Raw genomic sequence first — 26,606 nt, forward strand, 5'->3', positions numbered from 1 at the left:
ACTTTTTGACTGTTGATAATTCTGCTATGAACACGAGTTTACAAGCTATGGGGGAGCCAATGTTTTGATTTCTTTCCCTGCCCCCGGATTTCTCGCTCCCAGTCTCACCTCTCCGTGAAGCTTTCTCTGACTGTTCCAATTCTCATTGAACTCATGTTCCTCAGAACTTGTCAGATAGTCTGTGCAGAGCAATCAAGCCCAAAATTTGACATAGTTTTAATTTTTCATGAAAGAGAATTCTGTCTTTCTAAGTATAAGTTTGTCTAAGGGGAAATAGTATTTGATATGATGGCACCTATCCTTGCATAAATTGAAAATGTTTTCTTTAACAGTTGTTAGGATAAAATTAAATATTTTATACCAAACCAATACTTCCCCTTGGAGACATTGATATAATTAAACTTGTATTCTGAAAGTATTTCTCACAATTATGTATAAAATTGAAAGCACGAATCTAATAGAAAATTGTTCAATGAAATGGTCGTTTTCCCCCCTCCATGAAAATAAAAAAAATAAAATAACAGGGAACCAGCCCTTCCTCTCTGCAGCCAGACAGGGTGTACAGATTGATAGCACGTTCTTACTGTACAGTTCTGAGGATGCCTTTTCTGATCTGCCAGAGCATGGTGCTTTCATCTACTCTTCTGAGTGCTTGCTAACACATCCCAACCTAATCAGTTGCTGGGAATGAATTGATTTGGGAAGTTGGGTTTGGCACTAGAGTCCGTTATTTCCATGTCAGTGGCTTTACCCTGCCTCTCATGGCCATGTAAATTGTATGCTCAATCCAGGAGGTGGTATTTGCATTGCAGTCCTTACTCATTACCCACTGAGTGGTACAGAGACATAGTAACGTATAAATTATTACAAGCAGAGAAAATGTACTGTTGGCTAGTGGAATTGGTAAAAGGATTTTAGTACTGGGGTTCTATTCCGGGCTTAATGCTCCCCATTTGCTGACATTGCCAATAGTTTGATGAATGATTTCACTGTAACTGGTGTAACAGACCACTTCCATTGGCATCCCATCCATGTAAATATCAAATTGTATTAGAACTTAAAATACAGCAACACTAATAATGCTAACTGCAAACCCTTCGATTTTACTGTGTGCCGTGTCCTTTTCTATTACATATGTTCCCTAATTTAATCTTCCCCATATCCCAGTGAGGTAGATGCCACTATTGTCTCATTTTATACATGAAGAAACTGAGACCCAAAAAAGTTAAGTATTTTGCTCAAGGTCACCCAGCTAATAACTGATGGACTTGGGATAAAAGCCCAGGCATTTTGCTCTTGTTTAATTACTGCCCCTCAAACTATTCCATGAACTGTCTGACTGCCCCCAAGAGTAGCCTGTTAGCTTTCAAACTCCCTGGAATAGGCTGGTAATTCACGTATGTGAATATTTAAAATTAGAGTTGATGGGATGCTTGGAATACAGTATGTGTGACTTCTCAGGTCATTTGTACTACAAGGTATGATAATTAAGTGTGAGAACTCATTCTAGAAAAAGTGTTACATACCTCCTTGCTGAATATGACTACAGTCACAAAGGTCCCTTTGGGAAGCTATGCACCGCTGCCACCACCTAGTTAACAGTTCAAAGCAATTTGGGAACTCTTTTTCTGGAATGGCCATCATTGCTGTCATCATATTACCCTTGATGTCCTGAATGTCATCAAATAGTCTTCCTTTCCATATTTTCTTTATCTTTGGGTAATGACATATTTAGTCATTGGGGCCCAGATCAGGAGAGTAGGGAGGGTGTTGTAATACAGTTATTTGTTTACAGGCTAAAATCTCCCTCACGGACAGTGCCATGTGAGCTGGTGCATTGTCGTGATACAAGAGCAATGAGTCGTTGGCTAAAAGTTCAGGCCGTCTTAACTTTTTCACACAACCGTTTCAGCACTTCCAAAGAGTAAACTTGGTTAACTGTTTGTCCAGTTGGTGGAAATTCATAATGAACAATCCCTCACACATATAAAAAAAAAGGGGAGCAACATCATGCAACAAGTTTGCGAACTTAATTGTCAGATGTCATAGATCATCAGTACTTCAACATCACTTTTTCTTTATTTTAGCAGCAAGAAGCAAGTGCCCGACATGCAGAGGATGCGCAATGTACCAAGAAGATCCAAGATCATGTGCAAAGGTATAATTTAAAGCAGCACAGACAGTACCTTGAGTATTTATAAAGCAGACGTGTAGTGTATTATGACAATTAGATCAGTTATAACAATAAACACATGAGTGTGAAGCTGGGTCAAAATGTCAGCTTTGAGCTACCTTGAAAAGAATAATTTGTGTACATTATCTCTACTTTTGCACATTATCCACAATTCACAACTAGAAAAATGGCACAATTGCCAAATCATGCGCTTTTGAATTTGTAAGATTTTATGTAGTTGCACCTTCAGATATTTGTTCAGATTATGTGGTATGCTTTAAAGTCAATGTGTGAGAATAATTATGTCAAAATATTCACTTTAGGCTTGAAACTCAAAATGCTGTCATAAAAACGATAAATAAAAAGCTAGAGGGCATAATCGAACACCTTCACAGGAACCTGTCAGGTACAAGCTTGGTAAGTTAGTCTCTTCATTTCTGTCATACTGCAAAGGAATTTTTATGTCTGTCATAGTAGCATATAATACTATTTTAGACAATAAGAACAGTCTCGTTAATAAAAGTACCGTATCCATGTTGATACTACTTGCTGGGAGTAATGTAATTCCTCTCCACAGAGAAAGAAATCTCAGTTCATAAAATTAATGATTTTTGTGGTAAGAATTTTATAAAAAAAGATTGCGATAGTCTAAAGGCAATATTTGATGTATACCACGTTTCATTTATCGTTTCGTTTGTCCAACATTTGGGTTTTTCCAACTTTTGGCTGTTGCTAATTATGCTGTCACAAACATCGGACTACAAATATCTGTTTGAGTCCAGGCATTTGAGTAAGGATTTGATCCAGAATTCTGAATTTCCCTTGAAATGTAAACCCTTTAGTGAGATTTGGAGAACAAATTACTTTTAATGTTCTAATTTGTTTTCTTCATCATTAAAGAATACTGGGTCATTGTGCAAATGTTTCCTGAAAAGAATATACTTTTCTCTTTGTTGGATTTTGAAAAAGAAAACAGATGCAAGTGTAAAAGTAGAAATGAATGTCCAATCAAGGCCTTACATAGTAACATAGTGCTCCTAGCTTTGCAAGTTTAGAAACTAATCTTTTTCCATTCACTTGAGTTAATCATACGCTTTTAAAGATTTAACAGTTCGATGTCAGAAAAGATTGATGTGTCATCCAGGATGACAATTTCCCGATGGACAGGGAAAACTGTATCACTATTTCCTAAGCAGAACAACATTCCCCTGACATCCTCCTGTCCTCTGGAGGAGAGGCTCCCTAGGATTTCCCATCCTAAGATCGCATTGCGACCCCTGTGGTGGACCAATGACATAGATGTACCTTCCAGCTGGTGTATTTCAGTCACAGTAGCCAGGTCTAAGCAATTTCATTAGACAGACATGCCCATCAAGGGAAACAGAAGATTGTGCTGATGGTCCTTTTTGTGGCCAAAGAAACTTTGAAAAAAATTTTTGTCTAGACTTCTTGTCAATTAAGTCACATTACGTTAGCATACTTTTCATATGAGTGACATGATAATGTGTTGAAAAGGAGTCTTACGTGAATGTTAGTTCCAGGAGTTGTCACATGGCAGTTTTATAAAGAAATCTATTAAGGTATCGAAAATTGAAAAATTGGGGATTTGTGGTCTAGATAGCAGAGTAGGTAAATGCCATGCTTGCCTCCTCTCATGACCACATCAAAATTACAACTAAACTACAGAACAATCATCACTGAGCATCACCTGAAGTCTAGTTCAACCAAAGTCGTCCTACCACTAAGGACATACAGAAGAAGTCACCTCGAAACTGGTAGGAGGGGCAGAAAAACAGAACAAGCTGATGCCAGACCCCTGTTTGACTGTTAAAAATCGGGAGGGATATCGTGGATGCGGTGGTCCACCTGGAGGTGCAAGTGGTCCCAGCTCCACACCAGGCATCCTAGCCCAGGATTCCAGTGCTGGAGAGAGATGTCCCCATAACTTCTGGGTGTGGAAAGCAGTGGCTGGGTGAGATGAAGGATGGCTAGAGTCCCAGTCAATTCTCTTAAAGGACTTGGGAATGGGATTACTAACTGAGGGACTCACTTGCTCTGAGCTCCAACTCTGGGCAGTAGTTCAAAAGATGTCAGGGACATAAGGAAAGGAAATACGTTTTCTGGCTTTAGGTTGACGGCTGGAGGGGAGCTTTCTCCCACACAGAGGTGCTTGTAGAATCCATTCTTTCTGAACTGATCCATCACCCGTTGCGGTGTGAGACATGGGAGCCGCCATCTCTTGAGTCTACATCAACGTGGCTAACAATGTCCATCCCACCCTGGTGAATCCCTGAGAACCTGCCCCACCTAACTAGGGAGCAAACCCAAGCTGCTTCCAGTGGTGTTTCCAAAAAAAAAAAAAAAAACATCCTGTCTTGGCTCGTGCTGCAGACTTTCCTAAAACCTCTCAAATTTTCACAAAACCCAAACAAGCAGTGTGTGGCTTCAGCTGACCTTTACCTCTTGCTGTGCAGACCCAAGATGGCACTAGTGGAAGCTGGCTGTGGTTCACAACTGGAACTCTTCAGGCACCTCCAAAGCCGGTGCGGGTGGCAGCCATCTGCATCCTGCTTTGTGGTCAAGCTAGGTAGCCCGGGGCAGGACACAGGCTGCAGCTGAACTAGGCCTGTGGCCGGGCCGCTTCCAGGAGTCCCTAGGGCTGACATACTTGGAGGCCATCTTTGGACAGAGCGGGAGCATCACCGGGGTGCCTGCCAGGAAGATACAACCAAAGTGTATACAGGGTAGACACCAGTGCCATGCTACAGCGAATCCTGCTCTATAGGGGCAGCCCCTGCAAAAACAGCTCCTCCACTGTAGTCATGGTCAGTCCTCAACCAAACAGTCTGACAATCAATACCTCCCATTGACATGCAAACAGCAACCAAGGCTGCACTACAACGTGAGAGTACAGACAACCCACACAAAGGACACTCCTATAGCACCCGGCTCTAGTTAACAGCTAGTACGTGCCACTGGGCCCCACAGGACACCTACTACATGAGGACACTCCAATAGGTCTGGGAGACACAGCAGCCCTACCAAATACATAGAAACAAACACTGGGAGGAAGCCAAAATGGGGAGTCAAAGAAACGTATGCCAAATAAAAGAACAGAGCAAACCTCCAGAAAAATACTGAGCAAGATAGAGAAGAGCAATCTAGCAGATGCAGAGTTCCAAACACTGGTTGTTAGGATGCTCAGTGACCTCAAGGAGAACTTCAACTAACAGATAGGAAACACAAAAATGAAGATAGAAAACAAAAAAATTGAACCAGTCATAAGTGAAGAATAAAATAACTGAAAAAGCGAATGTCTTCAAGGGAATGAAAACTGATTAGATGAAGCAGAGAATCGCATGAGCGATTTAGAAGCTATGGTAGCAGAGACTACCCAATGAGACCAGCAAAAAGAATCCAAACTATGAGGATAGCTTAAGGGAACTCTGAGAATGTCAAGCATAACAACAGTCTCATCATACGGGTAGTACGAGAAGAAGAAAGAAATGAAGGGGTTCAAAATGTACTTGAAGAAATAATGTCTGAAAACTTCCCTAACTTGGTGAAGGAAATGGACATATAAGCCCAGAAATCACAGAGTTTCAAAGAAGATGAGCCCCAACAGGCCCATACCAAGATACGTCAAAATTAAAATGCCAAAGTTTAGATGCAAATAAAGACTTTTGAAAACAGCAAGAAAAAGGCTCTTAGTAATCTGTAAAGGAGCACCCATAAGAGTAGCAGCTGATTTCTCAAGAGCAACTTCGTGGGCCTGAAGGGATTGGCAGAAATATTCAAAGTGATGAAGACATGCCTACAACTAAGATTTCTCTACCCAGCAAAGCTATAATTAAGTGTCATAGGACAGATAAAGAGCTTTCTGGAGGAAAAAACAAAACAAAACAAAAACTAAAGGAGTTCATCAGTACCAAACCAGTATTACAAGGAACATTAGAGGGACTTCTTTAAAAGGAACAAAAAAGGAAAAACAAAAATATCAATCATAAAATAGCAGTAACTATGTATCTACGCACAATTATTTTACGTGTAAATGGATTAAATGCTCCAGTCAAAACGCAAGGTGGCTGAAAGATAAGAAAATAAGATCCTTACATATGTTCCCTACAATAGACTGGCTTCAGATCAAAAGACACAGAGACTGAAAATAAAGGGATGGAAAAAGATATTTCACGAAAACAACATGAAATTTAAAAAGCTGTGGGACTAATGCTTATATCACACAATATAGACTTTTAAACAAAGGCTATCACAAGAGTCAAAGAATGACCCAGATATCCCACTTCAGAGTATTTATCCAAAGAAACCGAAAAATGCTAATTCGAGGCGATGTGTACATCAGTATGTTCACTGCAGGATTCCTTACAATGGCCAAGATGTGCATGCGGCCTATCAATGGATGAATGGATGAAGAAGAGATGATACATACATGCAATGGAATATTGCTTGGCCATGGAAGGAAATGGGTTCTGGTCATCTGTGGCGGTATGGATGGACCTGGAGGGTGTTGTGCTGAGTGGAGTGTGTCAAATTGAGAAAGACAGATGCAATGTGATTTTGCTTATCAGTGGAATTTAAGAACAGAACAAACAGAAAAAAAACTCATACATACAAAGAATAGTTTGTTGGTTGCCAGCTGGAAGGGGGTTCGTGAAGTGGGTTAAAAGGGGAGAGATTAAAAAGTACAAATTGGTTGTTACAAACTAGTCATGGAGATCCAGGGTATAGTATAAGGAATATATTAATAATATTGTAATAGCAACGCATGGCATCAGATGAGTACTCGATAATTTAGGGTGATAGATGGGAGAGGAGTTAGGAGCAGGGTGCTAAAGGTGAAGGTAGTAAGAAGTACAAATTGGTAGTTCCTAAATAGTCATGGGGATGTAATGTAAAGCATAGGGAATATAGTTAATACTGTCACAATAACTCCGTACAGTGCCAGGTGGGTGCTGCACGAGTCAGGGGGATCACTTTCTTAAATTATATAAATTCTAACCACTGTGCAGTACACATGAAATTAATGTAAAATAATACTGAATGTCAAAAAATCGAAAAATTTGTTGTAAGCATACCTAAAACTGATTAAGCTTATACTGTTAAGTCCTGGAATCGGCCCCCCTCAGACAGACAGAGGACACGATAATGCAAGTTACACAGCGAGGTTTATTTCCAGCTAGCTGGGGTCCCCGTCTCTGCCCGACGCAGCGGGTTTTAACAAGGACCCCCAGCCCTTAAAGCTAAGGGTTTTTATATCGTTTCTAAGGCACTCAGTACTTTTCCGTAGTTTTAGGGAGTACAGGTTAACCTACAATTCTCACATAGCTAAGGCATTAAGTAATTTTTTTCAGTCTTAGGGAGTGCAGGTTGAGCTATGCTTAGAGAGTGCACGTTGAGCTGTGCTTCAAAGAGTTAGTTTATAGATAAACTACAAAAGCCTCCATTGCTTCTTCAGAGAACAGGAGATAAGCTGTTAGGCATCTGGTCTCACATAACAATTAGGCCATTAGGTTATTTTAAGCTCAGGGCTGTTAACCCTATCTTAACTTTAAGGTAGCAGTTCTTATGCTAAAGTAGCAGTTCTCATGCTAACAGTCCCTTACAATACCAAAATAATGAGCGACTATAGATTCCTAGGGGAAGTAATTAGCATCGCCACAGAATTATCAGCCACCATAAGCTCTACCGTGTAAATCGAAAGTTTAATTACGACAGGTTTCAACGAATTCGATCAATAGCCCTCTTTCTCTAGAAGACTCTCATCTCAGGATTCCCCCCAGGTGAGATATTACCGGGGTTAAGATATTTGATTCACACAATGTTGAGAGGAAGCATCTGGACTGGGAAGAAAGGGTAGTTCCAGCTGACAAGCCTTCCAACAAGACAAGGGGTGTACTTTTGAAAGGAATTTCAGAACACTTCCATAGGTCAGGTCAGGTCAGGTCCGAAGCAATAGGAAGTTATTCAAAAGAGCAAACAAACATGGCAAGGCGAATAGCGGACAATGTGAAGCTTATGAAAAACTTATGCATTCTGAGAGAAAAGCAGGACAAAGTATGCTGGTCAGCATCCTAAGGGTGAGGAGCTGCCAAGATCTGAAAATAACGCTACGCTCACAGTAACAGTGGTAAGAATCCCCGTAAAATGTACAAGATGAGCCGATCCATAGCAAGTCATGGTTTATGAGTGTGTGGTTGAGGGCGCTGTCTATGAGGGACTCGAGGGGAAAAAGGAACGTACAGAAGACCTCAGTAAGGGGGTGAGGGCTGCCACTGTAGATGAGGGAATGTGGTTTGAAGCACTGGGATGTAGGGAGCTGAGAGCATTTAAAAAGAGGAATAGAAAAGGGTCAAGGACTGACTATCAGGGCTGCTGTTTAGAAAAGAGTTGGGCTGAGAAGACCACAGAAAGGGTGTGGGCATCCTCATCAGTTGCTGCGAAGAAGTAAAGCAGGATAAGGACTAAAGAAAGAGATGACCCTGAAAACTGTTTTAGCGCAGTTATAAGGGCAGAAAGTCAGATTCTTCTGTAAAAGAAGAGAATAAGTGGCGAAAATATGGACCTGGGGATGAGGCCACACATTAAAGAGGGTTAGAGTCCAAGGAGAAAAACAGGATGACAGAAAAAGTCACAGGAATCAAGAAACAGTTTTGTTTTCATATAACATAGAGGAGATGAACTTGAGTTAAAGAGAAAAATATTTACTAGAAACGGAGAAATTGAAACCTATGGAAGAACGCTTACAGAGAATGAGAGTCTTCATCTGATGCTCATGTCAGATGATCACAATAATGTAAGGTGGACTGCAGGGAAGTTTCAGTGATTATCGTAGAAAAATGTGATTCCATAAACCCTGGAAAATCTTGAGCTGTAGATGAAAATGTCTCTGGGGGTATTTCTACAAACCGAAATGTAAATAAGCCACTATTTAAATCAGGTTTAACACTTAGTATTTTTACATGTGTAAACCTCTGTTTTTAAGAAAGTTTGGCAATTTAAATTCCAGGAAACCAATGATGACACTGTAAAATCAATTTGAGCTGTTTTAAGAAAAGTCATTGTTTTTGAAATCTGTCCTTACTGGCATCAGGTTTATAAACTACATTTTATACACCTGTCTACACATATGACTAATGAACTCATGAGGAATAATATTTTAAAGAAAGAAGTGAGTCTCTAGATTTTCAAAACTAACTTTCTTTAAAAATGTTTTTCAAAGTCTCAGGATGGAAAGAAACAATTAGAGTACTATAAGAAGTTAACAGAATCTCTGCAATATGATTTGAATCAACAAAAGAAGACAAATGATGGATTAGAGAAAGAGGTTACCAGGTAAGGTTTTGATATTTCAGATCATGTCAACCATTAATTACTATTTAACTGTAACTCTTCCTTGATGAAAACCTAAGTACAAATGTATTTCATATCTGTAATTTTCATAGTTAAACACATTATCCTACTTAAAAATTTACTTCAGAAACTCACAGCACAATCAAACTTGTGTGAATGCCAAAATGTTATACCTACTCTTTAATGATTCCTATAACTGTAATGACGTGTCTTTTGCATATACTGTCAACTGCGCTCTTCCTGGTCTCCCTTGAATCTTTATTTCTGCAAGATGTCTTTGCTCTCTTTGGTAATCTTTCCTTCTTTAATAGTGTTCTTCCCTTCGGCATTCTAACAGTTTAATGTCTAAAAACCTATCTGTGGTTTTGTTTAACATCATCAGAAGTGTTATTGATTTGGCTTCTATGTTCTTTCTACTTTTTTCAGTTATAAAACATGTCATACATACCAAACCAGATGTATAACCTAAAGAAGAATGAGATGAGTAATCGTCTCACTCAGATAATAATGGAAGTTTCCCAACATCTGGGAAGCCCGCACGTGGCGTGCCCTTGCTGCAAACTGAATGAAGTTTTTTCTCTGATTCTCCTCAGTGTTTATTTTCCCTCATGTCACTGTCTTTCTCTGCATTGTTTTGGATTCTTCTCATTTTATTAAATTGTGCTGGCAAAGATCTCTTCTTAAAACAGACTTGAAGAGACTGTTACACCTTATCTCTCCAGTGTCCTTTCTTCTAAAGCCCTGCCCCTTTCCTTTCCACTCTGACCAGATTTTTCCTTCCGGTTTCTCTTTCTATTTTGAATGATTTCTTTTCTTCCTGTAGACTGTGGTCAGTAGGCTCCGAATGGTATTTTTCTGTCTTTTCGAAACACCCACATATATTATACTTTCCTTCTTCACCTTTGATACTGATCTCTGCTTTATAGCTGATATTTAATAATAGGGTAACGTTTGATACTAACAATCTTAAGCGGATGTTAATAATACTTTAATTATAAGAACCTTTCATCGTTACAATATGATGTCTGTGTCATATGTATTACAATTGTTTTATGTTACTTACCTAAGATACAATTTAATTAGTATGCTCTCAAACTATTATACTGGAATAAATAGGAGAGGTTCATAATTTATAGGTTTGTTTATTTTGTATGATAGACATAATCTCTCTTTAAATAATTATTAAATATTTGTCTTAAAGAATTTGACTTACTCATTTTCTACAATTCTGCAGACTGAAGACACTCTTTCAGAATACAAGGATGCTACATGACAATCAAAATGGAGAGGTTAGTGTCCTTGGAGATTTAGAACCCAATCAATCTGAAATGGATATTCAGAAAAATAGGTTAAAACAGAAGGTAATTTATAATCCGTTTGGAACCGAGAAATCACTTAATTTGGGGAAATATAAACCACTCAATGCTTTTAGCAGTATGATATAGATTTTTCCTTAATTTCATAGACAGAAGCAGTGAAAAAGACCGCTATTTTTCTATATAATTTTTCTTTAAAAGGGCATTCTGTTACCTCTCCTATGTCTCAACCCTGGCTAGTTATCTAAAGCCAAGAAGGACTCTGTTGCATGACCCCCAAAGCACTGGCTCCAAATCAGCTTCTTTCTTCTTTCTTTCTTTCTTTGTTTCTTTTTTCCTTCCTTCCTTCCTTCCTTCCTTCCTTCCTTCCTTCCTTCCTTCCTTCCTTCCTTCCTTCCTTCCTTCCTTCCCCTTCCTCCCTTCCTTCCTCCCTTCCTTCCTTCCATTCATTCGTAACAGCTTGATTGAGATATAATGAACATAGCATGCAGTTCACTCATTTAAACTGTCCAGTGCAGTGCTTTTAGTGTGTTCAAAGGTTTATGCAGTCGTCATCACAATCAGTTTTAGAACATTTTCATGACCCTGGAAAGTATCCTTGTACCTGTTAGCTTTCACTGTGTGCCAGTCTGCCCTTCCCACTCTTCCTAGCCCTAGGGAACCACTAGTGTACTCTCTGCTCCATATTGTGGTTTTGATTTATTTTTTTCTGATGACTAACGATCCTGAGCAATCTTCTCACAGGCGTATTATCCATTCATATATCTTCCTTGAAGAATTGATTATTCAATTCCATTGCCCATTAAAATTGGATAGTCTTTTTCTTGCTGAATTGTAAGAATCTTTGTATAACCTAGATACAAATTAGTTATCACATACAGGATTTTCAAATATTTCTCCCTTTCATTAGCTTGCTTTTTAGTTTTTCAATGTGTCCTTTAAAGCATAGCATTTTTTTATGCATGATTATTACAAGCTTTCAATTTGTAAAACATAATAATAATAATAATAATAATAATAGTTGCAAAACGCATTACAGCAAAGTGCAATAAAAGAAGATATGTCTGTAATTTATACTGCATAAGTTATGTTGCTTATTATATCTTTTTATAATCCAGAAGTTGTGTCTATTTTTTCCTTAACTCCCCAATGAAGTGGCTGAAATAAACCACAGTTATTTGGTTCACAAATCCATACTTAAGAAGAGTGTGGCCAGGGCCGTCTGTCTCTGTTCCCCTCAGCTTCAACTGGGACAGCTCCATGGCTGGTGGCTGGAATCATTTGAAAGTCTGTTCAGCAATGTGTCCGGTTGTTGGTGCCTACTGTTGGTCAGCATTCTAGCTGGGGCAGACAGCAGGGACACCCACACCTGAACAGCCGGCTCGCACTGTGGCCCGAGCCTCCCCACAACACGGGGCTGGGTTCCAAGGTTCAGATCCTCAGAGACATAACCAACAGGAGCAGTGTTGCCCTTTGTGAAGGAGTCTTGGCATTCACACGGAATCTCTTTCAACATATTCTGTTCATTAGGAGCGAGTCACTAATGTTGACCCATATTAGACTGTTTTTATGCAATGAATATTTCAAAATTTACGGACACATTTAAAAACCAGCTTGATCTATCCACTGTCCACAATTCTTTATATTCCTCCCACATGGAAAATACACTCATCCCTACACAATACTCCCCACAAGTCTCAAGTTTATGGCATCAGGCTCAGGTTCGAGTCTAAGATTTTACCATGTGAGTCTGGTGCAAATGGGGATGAAGGGCCTGGCTTTTGGTTTCTAGGATAAAGCCCCTTGAGGACAATTCCTTTCAATATGAAAACATGAGAATGGAAGGGACAAGTTACCTACCACCCACACACCCAACATTCTGCTCGACTGCTGAAGTTTCCCCTGCAGAAATGGAAAGTGGAAGGCACCTTAGTCCATAGCAATTCTGAAATACAGCCTGATGTGTGCTGTCCGTTCTTGGATTAGGACTCAGTGGTAACCTTGCCAGTGCTTCTCCATGGCCCTTTGCTGTGGCCTGTGAGCTCTTTGTTCTGTGCTTTTCATAAGAAATGACCTGTGCTTGCAGCTCTTTCCTCAGCATCATTCCTCCACGCGAATGCCTAAGACCCACAGGCCTCCTCTTAGTTTTCACTCTCTTGGTTTTTATTAGTCCAAGGTAACAAGCTGGTTGTTTGCTACTTGATCATCCTAAAAGCTTGGCGTTGCGTGTGAGTTATTGGGGTTCGTGCCATTAGAAAAGCCACCGTCATAAATCGTTTTGAGAGAAGCTCTTGGGCTTCCTGTAGCTGTTGCAGGACCATGCCTTTAAAATTCTTATACTCTGTAGATCCTTCCAGGAATTTAAGGCCCCACCTTAACCCTTTTGAGGTCTCGAGGAAGAGTTTTACAGTCTTCTCTTCATCCTTATATCATGTCTTCCTGGGAGCACAGGGAATTTGATCTTCACCCAGAAGCCATTTCTTTCTTTTAGCATGATTTGCCCTGTGGGGACCTTAGGAGAGGCTGTAAATGGGAAACAGAAACGGACCTGTGGGAGAGGCTGTAAATGGGAAACAGATATTTGAACACAATATGTCCTGGTTCCTTTACAGTTCATAGTCTTTCGTTAGCTCATGTATCTCATGGATTTTACTTTGTTACTTCATAGCAAGAGTCCCCTTTCATCCAGATTTCAGACTCATTTTCTTCACTGGCTGAGAAGTTCTTGCTGTCAGCCTCTTCAGGGGCCAGCAAGCCCCCAAGAAGCGTCTCTTGGAGGCCCTGTGGTTGTCATTCTCACTCTTCTCCACATCCTTTCGGGTTCCACGTCCCTCCTGGTGCAAAGGCACTCCTACAGGCTTTAGATGGCATTCCTTGTGGCCTCACACCATTTTGAATATCAGTAACAATGCCAGTTATTTATTGCTGCTCAAGAAACCAACTCAAAAGCTAGTGGCTCAAAACAGCATCTGTTTTGTTCCAAAGGAATGCAGTTGGATGAAGGTCTGTGAGACCAGCTCATTTCTTTTCCACTTGGCATCAGCTGGGTGGCCATGAAGCTGCGAATGAGAATCATCTAAAGGCTGTAACACACACATGTAGCAGTTGAAGCGGCCTTTTGCCCGGGACATCCGCTGGGCCCGTCTCAGCGCAAACATCTATAGGAGGCCTGACTGTGTGGCCTGGGCTTCTTCATTCTGCACAGCTGGTGGCTGGGTTCTCAGGCCGAGCTTCTCGAGAGACAAAGTCACATGGAAGCTGTATCACATTTCCTGCCTCAGACATAGCATTCTCACAGCAGTTCTGCCCTATTCCATGCACTAGAATCCAGTGACTCACTAAGGCCAGCACATATTAAAAGAGAGGGAATTTCATGGAGAAATGTCAAGAATTTGTAGGCATGTTTTAAAAACACTATATCCACTCACCTCGTCTTACCAAATAAGCATTGTATCTACAGGAAAGTAGTTCTACCCTGCTCGGTTCCACTGAAATTCCAGGAGATTTGTTGTTGTTACTATTGCTGTTTAGGATGTTCTCGTATATCTTGGAAAGTAAGAGAGGATTACGAGACAGCGTTATCGAATTAAGACTTTTGTTGTTGGTGAAAAAAATGTAGCGCTCATCTCACTAAACATTCACAGTGTGAGATGTGATTTCTCCTTAACCTTGGGAATCATTTCTTCTTGGAAAGCAATTCAAATTGCCATGAAACATTTGTAGCTGACAGAGGCCGAAGTAACTCGGATGAGTTACTTGTAACTCCCTACAACTTCTTAAGAAATTATGGAGAGTTAAAATGGGGAACAGGTGAGAGACTATCAACTGGGAGGTGACTTATAGTCATTTTATAGAAGAAAGACATGAAACAAGCATTCAAGAAATAGTAGAAAATCAAGTGCAGATGTCGTGTGGCAAAGTCGATGACAGTAAAGGATGCATTTTTGAGACTCCTGGTGCTTTTATGTTCGTTCTTCATTCTGAGTAATTCAAGGTTCCACATTCTAAGACTCTGCTACAGTATCGATGACATTTTATTGCAACTGAATTGATTTCAAAAGTTGATACTGGTTTGGGGTTAGACTATTCTCAGTCAACTTCCTTCGTAACCAAATTATACTATGTTACTCATTCAGAATGACGATCTCACAGCAAAACTGGAAACTGCATCTTCAGAATGTCTCCATCTGTGGGGTGGCCAGTTGGCTCAATGGTTAGAGCATCGTGCTCATAACACCAAGGTCGCTGGTTCGATTGCCACATGCACCAGTTAGGTACACCCTCCACAGCTAGATTGAAAACAATGGCTGGAGCTTGGAGCTGAGCCCCCGGTGGGTGGGTGGCCGGTTGGCTCAGTGGTTAGAGTGCAGTGCTCATAACACCAAGGTTGCCGGTTCGTTTCCCGCATGGGTCAGTGAGCTGGACCCGCCATAACTAGTAGATTGAAGAGAACGATTTGACTTGGAGCTGAGCTGTGCATCCCACAACTAGATTGGAAACAAACACAATTTGTTTTAAACAGTTTTTTAAAAAGGATGTCTACATCTTGTTGAAGAAAATCAATCTTAACAGGAGTTATTATCTATAAAGGAGTACAAAAGTCATGTGAAAAACTAGAGAATAAAAAGAAGAGGAGATAAAAATTATTGAGCCTCAAAATTCATATAGTCACGAATGAGGTAAAAAGCGTGAAGCAGAACACTAAAAATTCTGGGATATTGAAGACTGAGCAAGACAGGATGTAGTAGAAAACATTTTTTAAATCTGTTTTTACAGGTTAATTCACTGATTACCATGCCTTAGTTCATTTCACTGCAGATGACGTTTGGATATACGTATTGTACGTCATTCCCCTATTCCGTTCACAGCGGGTACTTTTTTATTTTCAGATTTCTGGAACTAAGGTGGGATTTGCCTCTCCTTCTTGATATTTCAGTTCCCATCACTATTATCACTCAGTTGATCTTTGAGAATCATTCTTTGTGGAAAATGATTTTATTTTGAAGGCCAGTTGATATAAAACGAGACTATTAGGAAATAAAGAAAAAGGGTGATTTAAAAACTGCACCATACTCTTAGATTATTAAGTCATATTGTTCAATTTTTAAAATTTCAAATTGATTCTCTTATTGGAACAGTCAGATGAGATGATTCGAAATATTTTCATAATTCAGATGTATTTCATTCCATATTGATGATAAGTATTTTAAACTTCAGCTTTTTTCACATTTAAATTGCCCTCCAAATCATTGACTTAAAACTAAAGAATACAAATAGACTATAATTATTCAGGTTATAATTATTTTTAAAATGTATCCTTTCCGTTGGCTTTAGGAACAAGCAGCATGTCAAGAAAACGTAGACCCGTTAAATGACCGTGGTGACAGAATTCAACGTCTGCAGGTCAGAATTCAACGTCTGGAATCTGAACTCTCCAAAGCGAAACATTTTAAAATAGAATTGGAAGAATGTAAGCGCCTCTACCTAGAGGAATTAAAAGTTACAGCATCTTTGGAAAAGAAACTAAACAAGTAAGTCCAAACAAAGAGAAAAATCAATCGAGCTCATTAATTTGCCTCTAAAGTCTAATTTTTATCCAGGCAGATTCCCGAGATTAATAGGAAGTGAAAGCTTACTAAATAGTATAATTTTGGAAAATGATGTTAGTGAATAAATTACTTTTAAAATGTTAGTTCAGGATGCATCTCTCCCATTTTTGGTTTTACATGACTGTATTTTTCCTTCTCACGCTTTTCATAGCCTTAATCTGATCTACCAGTCTCTAAGCAAAGTGTTTTTGAAGCTTTGTGATTTAGACAGCGCTATTTATTATAAAATTTCTTGTCAAAATTTCACTAAATATGAGGTAACTATTTACTATAACAACTTAAACCCAAAGGGTTAAGTACTCTGCATATTCTGGCACTTGGTAAATGTACTTTCTCGATTGTGCTCTGTGTTTTTGTCTCTAGAGGTCGCTTTCGGACAAGCTGTTTTTTCTAGTCTTTTGGATGTACACAGAGGCATACATGTGAAATATAGGAGAAGGTTAACATAGGGGTGAAGGGTAGTGTAACTGACTAAGTGGCTATAAAAATAAGGCGGTCAGCCTGAGGGGGTGTGTGGAAGACAGAAAGGGCAGATCCCACCTCCAGTGCCTTGGTAACAGTGTCATAAGCTACATGCCCCTGGAGCTGTTTCAGTTCAGTATGATCACCAACCAGGCTCTCTTGTTCTCCCGCAGAGGCTGTTGTTCTAAATGACGCCTCAGTGCCAAATGGTTAATTTCTTCAGGGTAATGAGGGGATTACCCAAGGGCAGTGAAAGCAAATGCTTGAAAATAGCTTTGTGGGATTTCAACAAATTTCTAAACTTGTTTACTATGTATGTCTCTTAGCAATCCTCAAGAATCTTATGGGTTCAGCCATTTCAGAAGGCAGAAAGGATTATCTGTTAAGCCGTCAACATCACTGATAGGCCTTTTCCTCCCCTCCCTACTTTGAATTACTTCTTAGCCTGGCTTCCCCACAGAAACATATGTACCGGTTTAAAACAATTTGAAACATATCCTTGTACTTGGTAGGTCTGCCCTGACATATTTTCAGTGTTCGTTTCATGGGCAATTCCACTTACTATTATGGAAACATTAAGAACTGCAAATCATTAAGGAAAAAATAAAATACTAAGTCTTTGCTCTTACAATCTTCACAGGATTAAGGACACGCTGGCAGAGATGAGAACCCAGCTTCTCATGAATGCACCACAGAACTCTTTACTCAGCACGGCTCCCAGGAGGCCAGACCTGCACCTCCCTTGTGTTGGAAGGCTAAATGATTGGTTCCGACCTCAAGGAAATCTCGCTCCAAGAGAGCAGTTGGTGATTGCTACGTCAGCCCCACAGACTTCTAATAATGGCACGTGCACCAACTTGATGAAGGTTAGTTATATTACCTTCTTTCCTTTGGGTTTCAGATTTGCGATGTAATTCTTGTTCTTAACTTGGTGAGATTCTGAGTTGTTTCATTGACTAATGCACACAACGTAAAGGGCATAATTGTGTGTGCTAATGTAGAATGGAGACAGAAATTTGACCATCTTTTGTAAGTCCCTGCATCTCCCATGTTTTAAGAGCTACCTGTCATTAACTGTATTCAATAAATGTAATTAACTGACACATTTTAAATTTCTGGAAAAGCTGCTTTTCAATTAGATTTTACAAATGAAATATTACTACCTAACAACGAACGGTATGCTTTGAGATGCTTTGGCTTACTTCTGCATTGTTTTTAATTTGGCGATGGTTTATAACAATTTTAGTTTTCCTACAGCCCAGTTTCGCCATCCCTAAGCGTAAGTGAATGATTGACATTTACTAACTAAATGTGGATGTTTCTTATTTCAATGAAACCGAGGTAAATCCTTTTTATGAATTCGGCAAACTTGTAACCCTGGAAAGATTAACTTCTCTTTCTAAGTTAAAAGTTGTCATCTTTTTACATGATAGTACATCCTTAATTTCTGTTTTACTTATAGCATTTTTATTTCGATGATTTAAAATGTCTTGCTTAAAAAGTAATAATAAAATAAAATGTCTTGCTAAGCCACAGTACATTTTCGAAAGAGGTAAATTGAGCAAATATTTGAATTTTTAAAATGAAGTTCACTTATATCTGTATATCTCGGCATCACTTGAATAATTGATGACTGAGATGGCAATGAAATGGGGTCGTTACTAGCAACTTGTTTTCTTTGTGCAATACTGTTATTAAAATGTCCATTTTGATCTCATTTCTTTACTTCTTCACCGAGCCAGGATTTCTGTTTGGACCTTTTTTATAGTTTTCATACCTTTGGTAAAGTAGTCCTTCTGTGCATTAATTTTACTCCTGAACTCATTGAACTGCCTCGTGAGTTTTCTTGTATCTCATTGAGATTCTTCCTGGCTGCTATCTTGAAATCTCTATCACGTAGATCACAATCTTTCGTGACTTTGACTTGGTTTCTGGAGAAGTGTCGTTGTCTCAGTGTTACCCTGTTACCCTGGTTGTTCATGCTGCTGGATGGCTTGTTCCTCTGCAGGCTCATTTGAAGTAGTGAACACTTTCTTATTGATGTACATTTTGATGTGAGCAATTCAGCAGGTAGATAATTAGACGTCTCTGTTTTGTTTTTCAGTAGCTGATGCAATAGCACAGTTTCTGTTTTCTTTCACTGGTGCTACTTGTGCCTAGGGGGTCCAAGTGTGGGGGCTTAGCTGTGAGTGTGGGAGTGCTGGCCTGGGTGACCAGCATGATGGGTGTTGCCGCTGTATCCAGATCACGACGTTCGCTGGGCACCAGCACCTTGGGAGGGAACAGGGGAAAGCGCTGGTTGAGGAGAGCCTGTCTTGAGCCCACTGAGCTCACCTGGTTCCCTGTGGCCCTGGTAGGACTGTGCTGTGGTTGGAGGCTGGAGACGTATTTCTGCTGCTGCTACTGGTCTCTGGTGGTGCCAGCACTGCTGCAACTGGGGAGGGTTGGGATTCTTGTGGAGGTGGGGGGATGCTGCTGCTGCCCCTCTTACCCTCCACTGGGCTGTGATGTGGGGGCTGCGCCCCAACCCCTCCACTGCTACTGCCTTTGCTGGGGCTTCAGGCTCGGCCTGTCCACCTGGCACCAGGTGTGGGCCTGTTCCTGTCCTTCCCCCCATCCTGCCTCCCTTTCACTTCCCATACACCCTCCTTCCCTTTACGGCTGTGGGATCTTTTAGGCGTCCTAGTGTGTGGGACAGAGGAACCTCTTTTGGGCTAGAGATGTCCAACTAGTTATAGATGTTAGAGGAGATGCAACGTTGTTGTGTCATTTGCCATAATGTTGACATCACCTTCTAAGATAGCCATTTCTGTCAATGCAGATTGGTTTGTAATTTGATGGTATTTTTATGGCCCGCTTAATGACAAGCAAAATAGCGTAGGCCTGTGCTAAATGAGGTTTCAACCTTGTTTTTTCATTTAATTTCATCACAACATAGCATAGCAGAGCCAAGTATTTTGAGATAGCCTTTTGGTCGTATAGGATCTCATGCTTCCAAGTGCTGACATTGGAATACTGGGTACAAAAGGAAAGTGTATGTCTAATGTTTTGTAAGTTGTTCAGCATGATACGTACTTCAAATGGTCTCTTTAGTCGTCTCCAGAAAAATCAGAAGATGAAAGAGTGTAAATGCAGAAGCTATGCAAGAGAATATGCTTGTGGACATTTTTTCTTTAATTAATTTTTGGTAGGAAAGATGTGTTTAGTTTTTCAGTATTTCTAGATAAACGAGAAATGGTTTATTTTAAACTCAATACCGTTTTTCCAAGTTAGCCACTATCCCCCTGTGGGGCGTTGTTTTGCCCAATCGTGCAAGCCTGATTAAGAGAGATGAAAAAGCGCTACTCCGTCAAGATACAGAGATACGTCTCCCAATCACGACAGAATGCTGGAAAGACTTATGGTCCAGCTGTGATGATGTGAGGTTGGACAGAAGTGTGCTAGGAGATAAAGAGAAATCTCTTTTGTGGTATAAGTTTTGCTTGCTACAGATTACCACAACATGGTTAACGCATTTGTTGGTTGATATCGGTCAACCAAGTTTTATTTTCAGGAAAAGAAAGGTTCCTTTAAGGAAGAATTTCCTCAGTTCGAGTTTGCTTTCTATCATTAAAGATTTTCTCCTTCAAGTTCTCGGTCCTGTGTTGAGGAATGTTTGTGCTTTATATATTGAGTGTATTGACTGCTATTAATCGGAGTTTTGATATCAGTCTCAGTTTCCTTATTTTTTTTCATGACTTTAAAGCTTCCAATTATTTAGAAAGTTACTATTTTGTTTCTCATGCCTCAGTATTGTTGAACTACATGACAAAGTTTTAGGTATTCATTTTGTCTGAGTCAGAAATTGATGGCAATTTCCTGAATATGAGGAAGTAGCTGGCATGTTACTCTAGCCTCAGTAAGAAGTCCTAAAGCCCATTCCTGGCCCGCAGCTCATTGGTTTTGTGCCCTAGGTGACCTCTGATCTCTCTGAGCTTGATTGCCTGTTATGTACAATTATGGACTTTGACTAAATCAGTGACTTTCTGACTTCAAAAATATTTATTTTTCAGTCTAATACGAGTCTTTAAAAAAAATTTTGAACGAAACTATATGATATAAAATATAGACAAGTAGAGCTGCCTAGCTAACGGAGACATGGAGACTCTGAGATTTTGTGTTCCTGCGGGGTCCCCAGTGGAACCTTAGATTTCTATGGGACAGAGTCTGAGAAGTACCAGTTATGAGAAAACCCTTCTAGTGAAACTCCTTTGAATTAAAGTTCGTGGATACATTCTTTTCCTGTGTATAATTTTCTCACCTGTCTATATTTTTGAGTAATGGAAAGGTATAAATAAACTTGCAGAAGCATTCTCCTTCTGAATATTGGACTACAAGCTACTTCTACTATCTGAACACAATCTTCACCTACAAATAAACATAAAGATAATCGAAGTAAATATCTAGGAAAAGGGCTCTGGGGAAAAGAAAATAACGTTACATTTGCAGTTCCCTAATTCAAGTCACAGAAAAATGTGATTTGCATTTTATATATTGTTGATTAATTGGAATTAAAACTGTTTCATGACAGGCCTCTCCCTTCACCTGGTATTGGGTTGTTGTTTTTACAAGGCCGTCTAGTAATGTCACATTATTCATTTTATAAGCCCCTTCTATGAAGCTATTGACAAAAAGGTGTTATGGAAAACAGTCTCTGCAAATATTGGAAACCATGATGGCCAACAGATTTGTCTTCACCCCTGAATTTGTAAAGGCATTGGATGTCATATTATCGTTGTCACCACACTGTCTATTATGTTCTGGACATTATTGTAAGCCCCGTTTCGGTCATGTAGTGAGAGGATACCTTTCAGAAGGAAGGATTAAATAAGAAAACTTTAGACTGGGACACTTGCAGTATAGAGTTTGAAATATTCCCATACATTTCGTAATTAAGTAGACTAACTACAACCACTCGAATACTTCAAAAATTGGGCCTCCCTCATTTGTAGAAAGAATACGAAGTTACAATTAAATAATTATGTATTCTTTTCGTTGTTACTAATTCTTTAGTCATGAATCAGAAACTAAATTTGAAAACTGGGCCTAGGCCATACTTTCTAAGTCAGATTTCCTGTAATCTTTGTGTCCATACAAATATAAATGTTTCAGTCATAATACAGACAAGAAAACAGTTTTTGTGATTGTTGCAGCCAGCAGAATTTTCACGTGACGTGACAGGGACACAATCATCATTTTATGTATTTAAGGTTCTATGCTGAGCAATAGCCTAGAACACACCGTAAGATTAATTTTAAAAGTGCAAGAAACCATTAAGATAAAAAATCCATAAAGGAAAAAATCCATTAAAGTTAAAAAAAAACTGGTTAAAATTTTATAAAGGGCTGTTTTTCTAAGGATTGAAAAGTAATGCTTTCACTGTAAAATATGACTTGTTTGATTCTTTGTAGGAATCAGATCACACCTCATCCTTCTGAAATTGTGTGTATTCAGTAGACGAATTTCAGCTGCACTATGGTCGGATTAGTCTAAACAGCATCACCTATATATGTTCTCTATTAAATTAAAATGAGTAGAAATTTATTTTATTTATGTGATTACTTTTGTGTGTATTTACACAATGCCCAAGCAAGGTCTACTCTTTAAAGGTGTTATGTAAAGGCCACATTCCTACATTAAAGCCTCTTGTTTAACTTAAATACTGTAACTAAGATTTGATTTATTTCAGGAGCAGCAGAAGTTGGTGGAAAGCATAACTAGAGATGTAGAAGAAGGTAGGTGGCCAAAATGTATTGATTCCAGTTAGATACCATTAATTTCTGAAATAAACAATAAAGAATATGGCATCCTTCTCCATGTTTTGATAATAGATACTACAATAACTATTTTCTCATGCATTGCAAGTGGGAAAGTTGAAAGCATAAACAAGCATTATGAAGAATACATTTCTTCCTCATTTATTCATCACGTGTAGCTTTTCGAAAACCTCAAAGTCCATGTATCTCTTTTTATTTCTGGCCGTCCCCTTCCTTTCCTCTACCACCCATATGGAACTTTTAACTTGCACATTGAAAACTGGGCTTCATCAACCTATCCTGTTTTTGCTAGTGATATAAGGCCCAGTAACCAGGCTCATCTAGTAATACTTAGGCAATTACAGTCCATATAGCTGTCACCTGATCGGTGACATTTAAACCTCCAGTCATTGACTTTGTCATTGGTTTACCTTTTACCTTCAGGAGAAACATCACATACTTTTGCATGGTTAAAACCACCCAAATCAATTTACTTCTTGCCAAATAATTCGGCCTTCTCTCTTGCTACTAACTCTAGTCTGCCCCTTTGCTCTAGCATCTATTGATAGCTAAACTAGACTACTTCTCATTCCACGCGTGTTCTTCCCCACTCTAGTCTTTGCATCTGCTTCTTCCTTCTATGTGGCATGCTTTTTCCTTGTCCTTCAGATACGAACATACGTATCACCGCCACCAAAAGGCAGACAATATTGACACAAAGCCAGGAGGTCCCTTCTATGTGTTCCGATAATGCCCTGCTTTATATTTGTATGGTATATGTGACTCTGAATGGAAATGGCCTGTTCACCTGTTTTTCCAGTTTAGAGTAGGTGATGGTTCTGGGGTGGACCATGTCCTCTTCACCTTGTAACTTCAGTGCTTGTTGTACTAACTTAGCACATGCTTGTTGAATAAATGAATGAAGAATGAGACAATCAGAAGCTCTGAAACTTAGCAGGAAGAGCAGTTAATTCAGTGTGCAGCCATGGGCAAGTGATATGTAATAGTAATCTCCTATTGGGTAGTGGAGTCTTCATAGGTTTTTTTCATTCTTCTTAACATGTATACTTACATTTTAGATAAAGAGTATGATTCTTTCTTTTTTTTTCTAGCTGATGCTGAACTTCAATCTGAACACCGTCTACTTTGCTTTAATATCTAGTGATGATCTAGTTTTGAATGCATCACAAGAATATATGTCGTTTTTGAGTAAGAACTATATGATCTGAAATATAAATAGTTCGCCTTTACTGGGCTGTTTACATAGCATTTTCCTTCTTTCCCATTAAACATATGGCATGTGAAAATCCTTATTGAAGGAAAATATTTTCGTTTCATATGTGTATATGAAAATCTATATAGTATTCAAACTGTGTTTCTTGGCGTCTAACTAGCTTTGGAGCAGATTTTGTGGATGAAAACAAGCAGTGTTAAGTTTTACATACTCATGCTGCCCAAATACTAGCTGTTTATCCAACACCCAAACAACCAAGTTGTCATTAATACTGCAGTGGTGTAAACTGATAGCTATTTTTCAATTTTCCAATATTTATCACTGTGTATGAACCTAAAAATTTTCACAGACATCATTTTGATATCTGCTGTTATGGTTACGATCAATGTTTGGATGTATTACAATTGTTATAGTGCCATAAATCTGATTATATTAATATATAATTTTAAACACAGATTCATAAAGCTGTCCTCTTACAGAAATAAAATTTGTCTAAGGTTTTTCACCTTTTCTAGTCATTGATTTATCGATTTGTTTTTTGGAAACAGTCTTAAAATTAAGAAGCTTCTGGTTACGCCGACTTGGCAGAAATGTCACACAAGTGATGCTGAGTTCTTCCCAGTGCAGCAAATCTGGAGGCAGGTGCTGGGTTCCGTTACTGGCAATGTTGACTTTGATCGTGTGGTTAAGAAGCGTCGCCGAGTTTGTCCACCATAAAATTACTATTTCCCCTTGGTTATTCCCTTATCTCTTGTGTGCAGATACCCTGAGACTCTGTAAATATATCGTCAATCCTCAAAATCTCACCCACTAGATGGAGCACCCATTGATGACTCTTGCTGAATCAATGCCTTGATGGTTGCCAAATGATTATAGTATGATTGTGTCATCCCTCCTGCATTGATCAATACATCCAACGAAACACGCAAACAGATGAGGGAGGAAGGAAAGCTTATTACTTTGGTGCTTAAATGCTCCTGATTTGCCCAGTGGTAGCCATTTCAAGCTCACAGCATATCTTTTTGACCTGTCCCCATTATTCTTTGAGCACGTCCTTCCTCTCTCGATAAGTTGTTCCAAGCTCATCTTGTAGTTGTCCGCCCCAGCCCTGCCATCGGACATTTTCTATAGAAGCCCTGAATCCTCTTAGGGGAGAGTGACATCGGGAGACCTGGATCTGGACACCAGATGCGGTGGGTGTGCATGTTGCTAGTGGTTGTCGTTGCTCTCGGGCTCCCTCAGTGAACAACAGGGATTATGTGTGTCAACAGAAACGCACGCATACACGCACGCGTGGGTTCAATATCAAATATAATGAAAACTATGAATTCCTACCAATTCTTCTAATTCCAGTCAAATTCCACAGGGATCATTCCACAGGGTTTTTTCTTCACTCTCTGTTAAGTCCCTTTTATGGCAGTAAGGTGGCTCCCATCATCTGTATCTTATTTGTTTCATCTCCTTGCTGTGCCCACGCACATGTCCTCCTCACTGCCTTGGATTCCAACGCCCCACATTGAGTGGTGACCACTGTTGACCTCACTGTGCTCTCCCAGTGTGTGCCCTTGCCCTCACGTGCTTTCTCAGATCCCCTGTACCAGGCCCCTTCCTCTGCAGGTGATGTTCCCCCTTCAGGCTCTGAAAACCCGCGCTGGCTGTCCCTGTGTTCCTGTGTTGACGCCTCCTGACCTTGCCCAGTCTCTGACCCTTCATCCCAGTCCGTGTCTTTCAGGGATGCTCTGACTTGCGCTCCAGCACTGTCGTGGTGCCCTCCCACACCTACGCCTTCCTCTTCCATCCGGGCTCCGACAGCTTACTCTGAGCTGTCACAGCTCCGTTTTTGTCCCCATGCTTTTGAGCTGAAATGATTGGGAAGAGAAAGAAGAAAGGGGGGGAAGGGCTCTATGTACCTTTTATAATCCGCTTGTCAAGCTCTACAAATACAAGCAAGGATTTTGATTGGAATTGCGTTAAATCTATAAACAAACTGTGGAGAAAAGACATTTGTAATACTGAGTTTTCCAAACTTAATATTTTAATTGTCTGATGAAGTCTCAATGTTTAAAATATTTCCCATAGCGGTCTGGCATATATATTTTTTATTTATTCCCTATTATTTGATACTTTTGATCCTATTAAAAATGTTATTTTAAAAATCAACTTCATTTCCTCTTTGTTGCTCACTTACAGGCATACAATTGATATTTTGCACTTTGAACTTGATATCAGCTATAATGCTGAACTCTCATATTTTTCTTACTCGATTGTTCTTTCTGTGGATTCTTTTGGATTTTCTACTTGTACAGATAATATATTTTATAAATGGGGACAATTTTGTTTCTTCCTTTCCAATTCGTAGAGTTTTCATTTCTTTTTCCTTCTTACTGCAGGAATATTCTTGAATAGAAGGTGAAATATTTCTGAAATTCCATATATTTCTGAAATTCCAAAGCAGAATCAAAATATCTTTCTCTAATTCTGTAAATAGTGGTGGTTTTTAAAAGGAAATGTCGTCTATTAGTGTATTAGTGTTCTATTGCTGAATAACAGATCACCACCAACTTAGCACCTAACAAACACCCACATTATTATTTCACATTCTGATGTGCCCGGCGTCTGGGCTCAGCTGGTCCTTGCTCAGGATCTCAC

The 26,606-nt window shown here is 39.5% G+C and overlaps 1 protein-coding gene and 1 long non-coding RNA gene across 3 annotated transcripts in view; both read left to right on the forward strand.

The window, feature by feature from the left end:
* Positions 1–13,235, forward strand: part of LOC148759145 (ankyrin repeat domain-containing protein 26-like) — a 123,974-nt gene extending 110,739 nt beyond the window's left edge. Inside the window, exons 12-15 of the mRNA XM_088793048.1 lie at positions 2,088–2,158; positions 2,497–2,590; positions 9,411–9,523; positions 13,205–13,235. Coding sequence (XP_088649174.1) covers positions 2,088–2,158; positions 2,497–2,590; positions 9,411–9,523; positions 13,205–13,235 — 309 coding nt within the window. The remainder of the gene's footprint in view (positions 1–2,087; positions 2,159–2,496; positions 2,591–9,410; positions 9,524–13,204) is intronic.
* A 2,432-nt stretch (positions 13,236–15,667) lies between these two features.
* On the forward strand, positions 15,668–26,093 carry LOC148759147 (uncharacterized). Of its 2 annotated transcripts, XR_016020878.1 has the most exons (5): positions 15,668–16,388; positions 17,569–17,794; positions 22,657–22,702; positions 23,836–23,932; positions 24,506–26,093. It is a non-coding gene; the product is annotated as an uncharacterized LOC148759147 (long non-coding RNA). The 2 variants fall into 2 exon arrangements; XR_016020861.1 differs by lacking the exon at positions 24,506–26,093 and having other exon boundaries at positions 15,674–16,388; positions 23,836–24,462.
* Positions 26,094–26,606: the final 513 nt, after the last annotated feature.

This window comes from Rhinolophus sinicus, chromosome 1, assembly GCF_057876585.1.
Source record: "Rhinolophus sinicus isolate RSI-liver-muscle chromosome 1, RSI-T2T, whole genome shotgun sequence".
Classification (NCBI taxonomy): domain Eukaryota; kingdom Metazoa; phylum Chordata; class Mammalia; order Chiroptera; family Rhinolophidae; genus Rhinolophus; species Rhinolophus sinicus.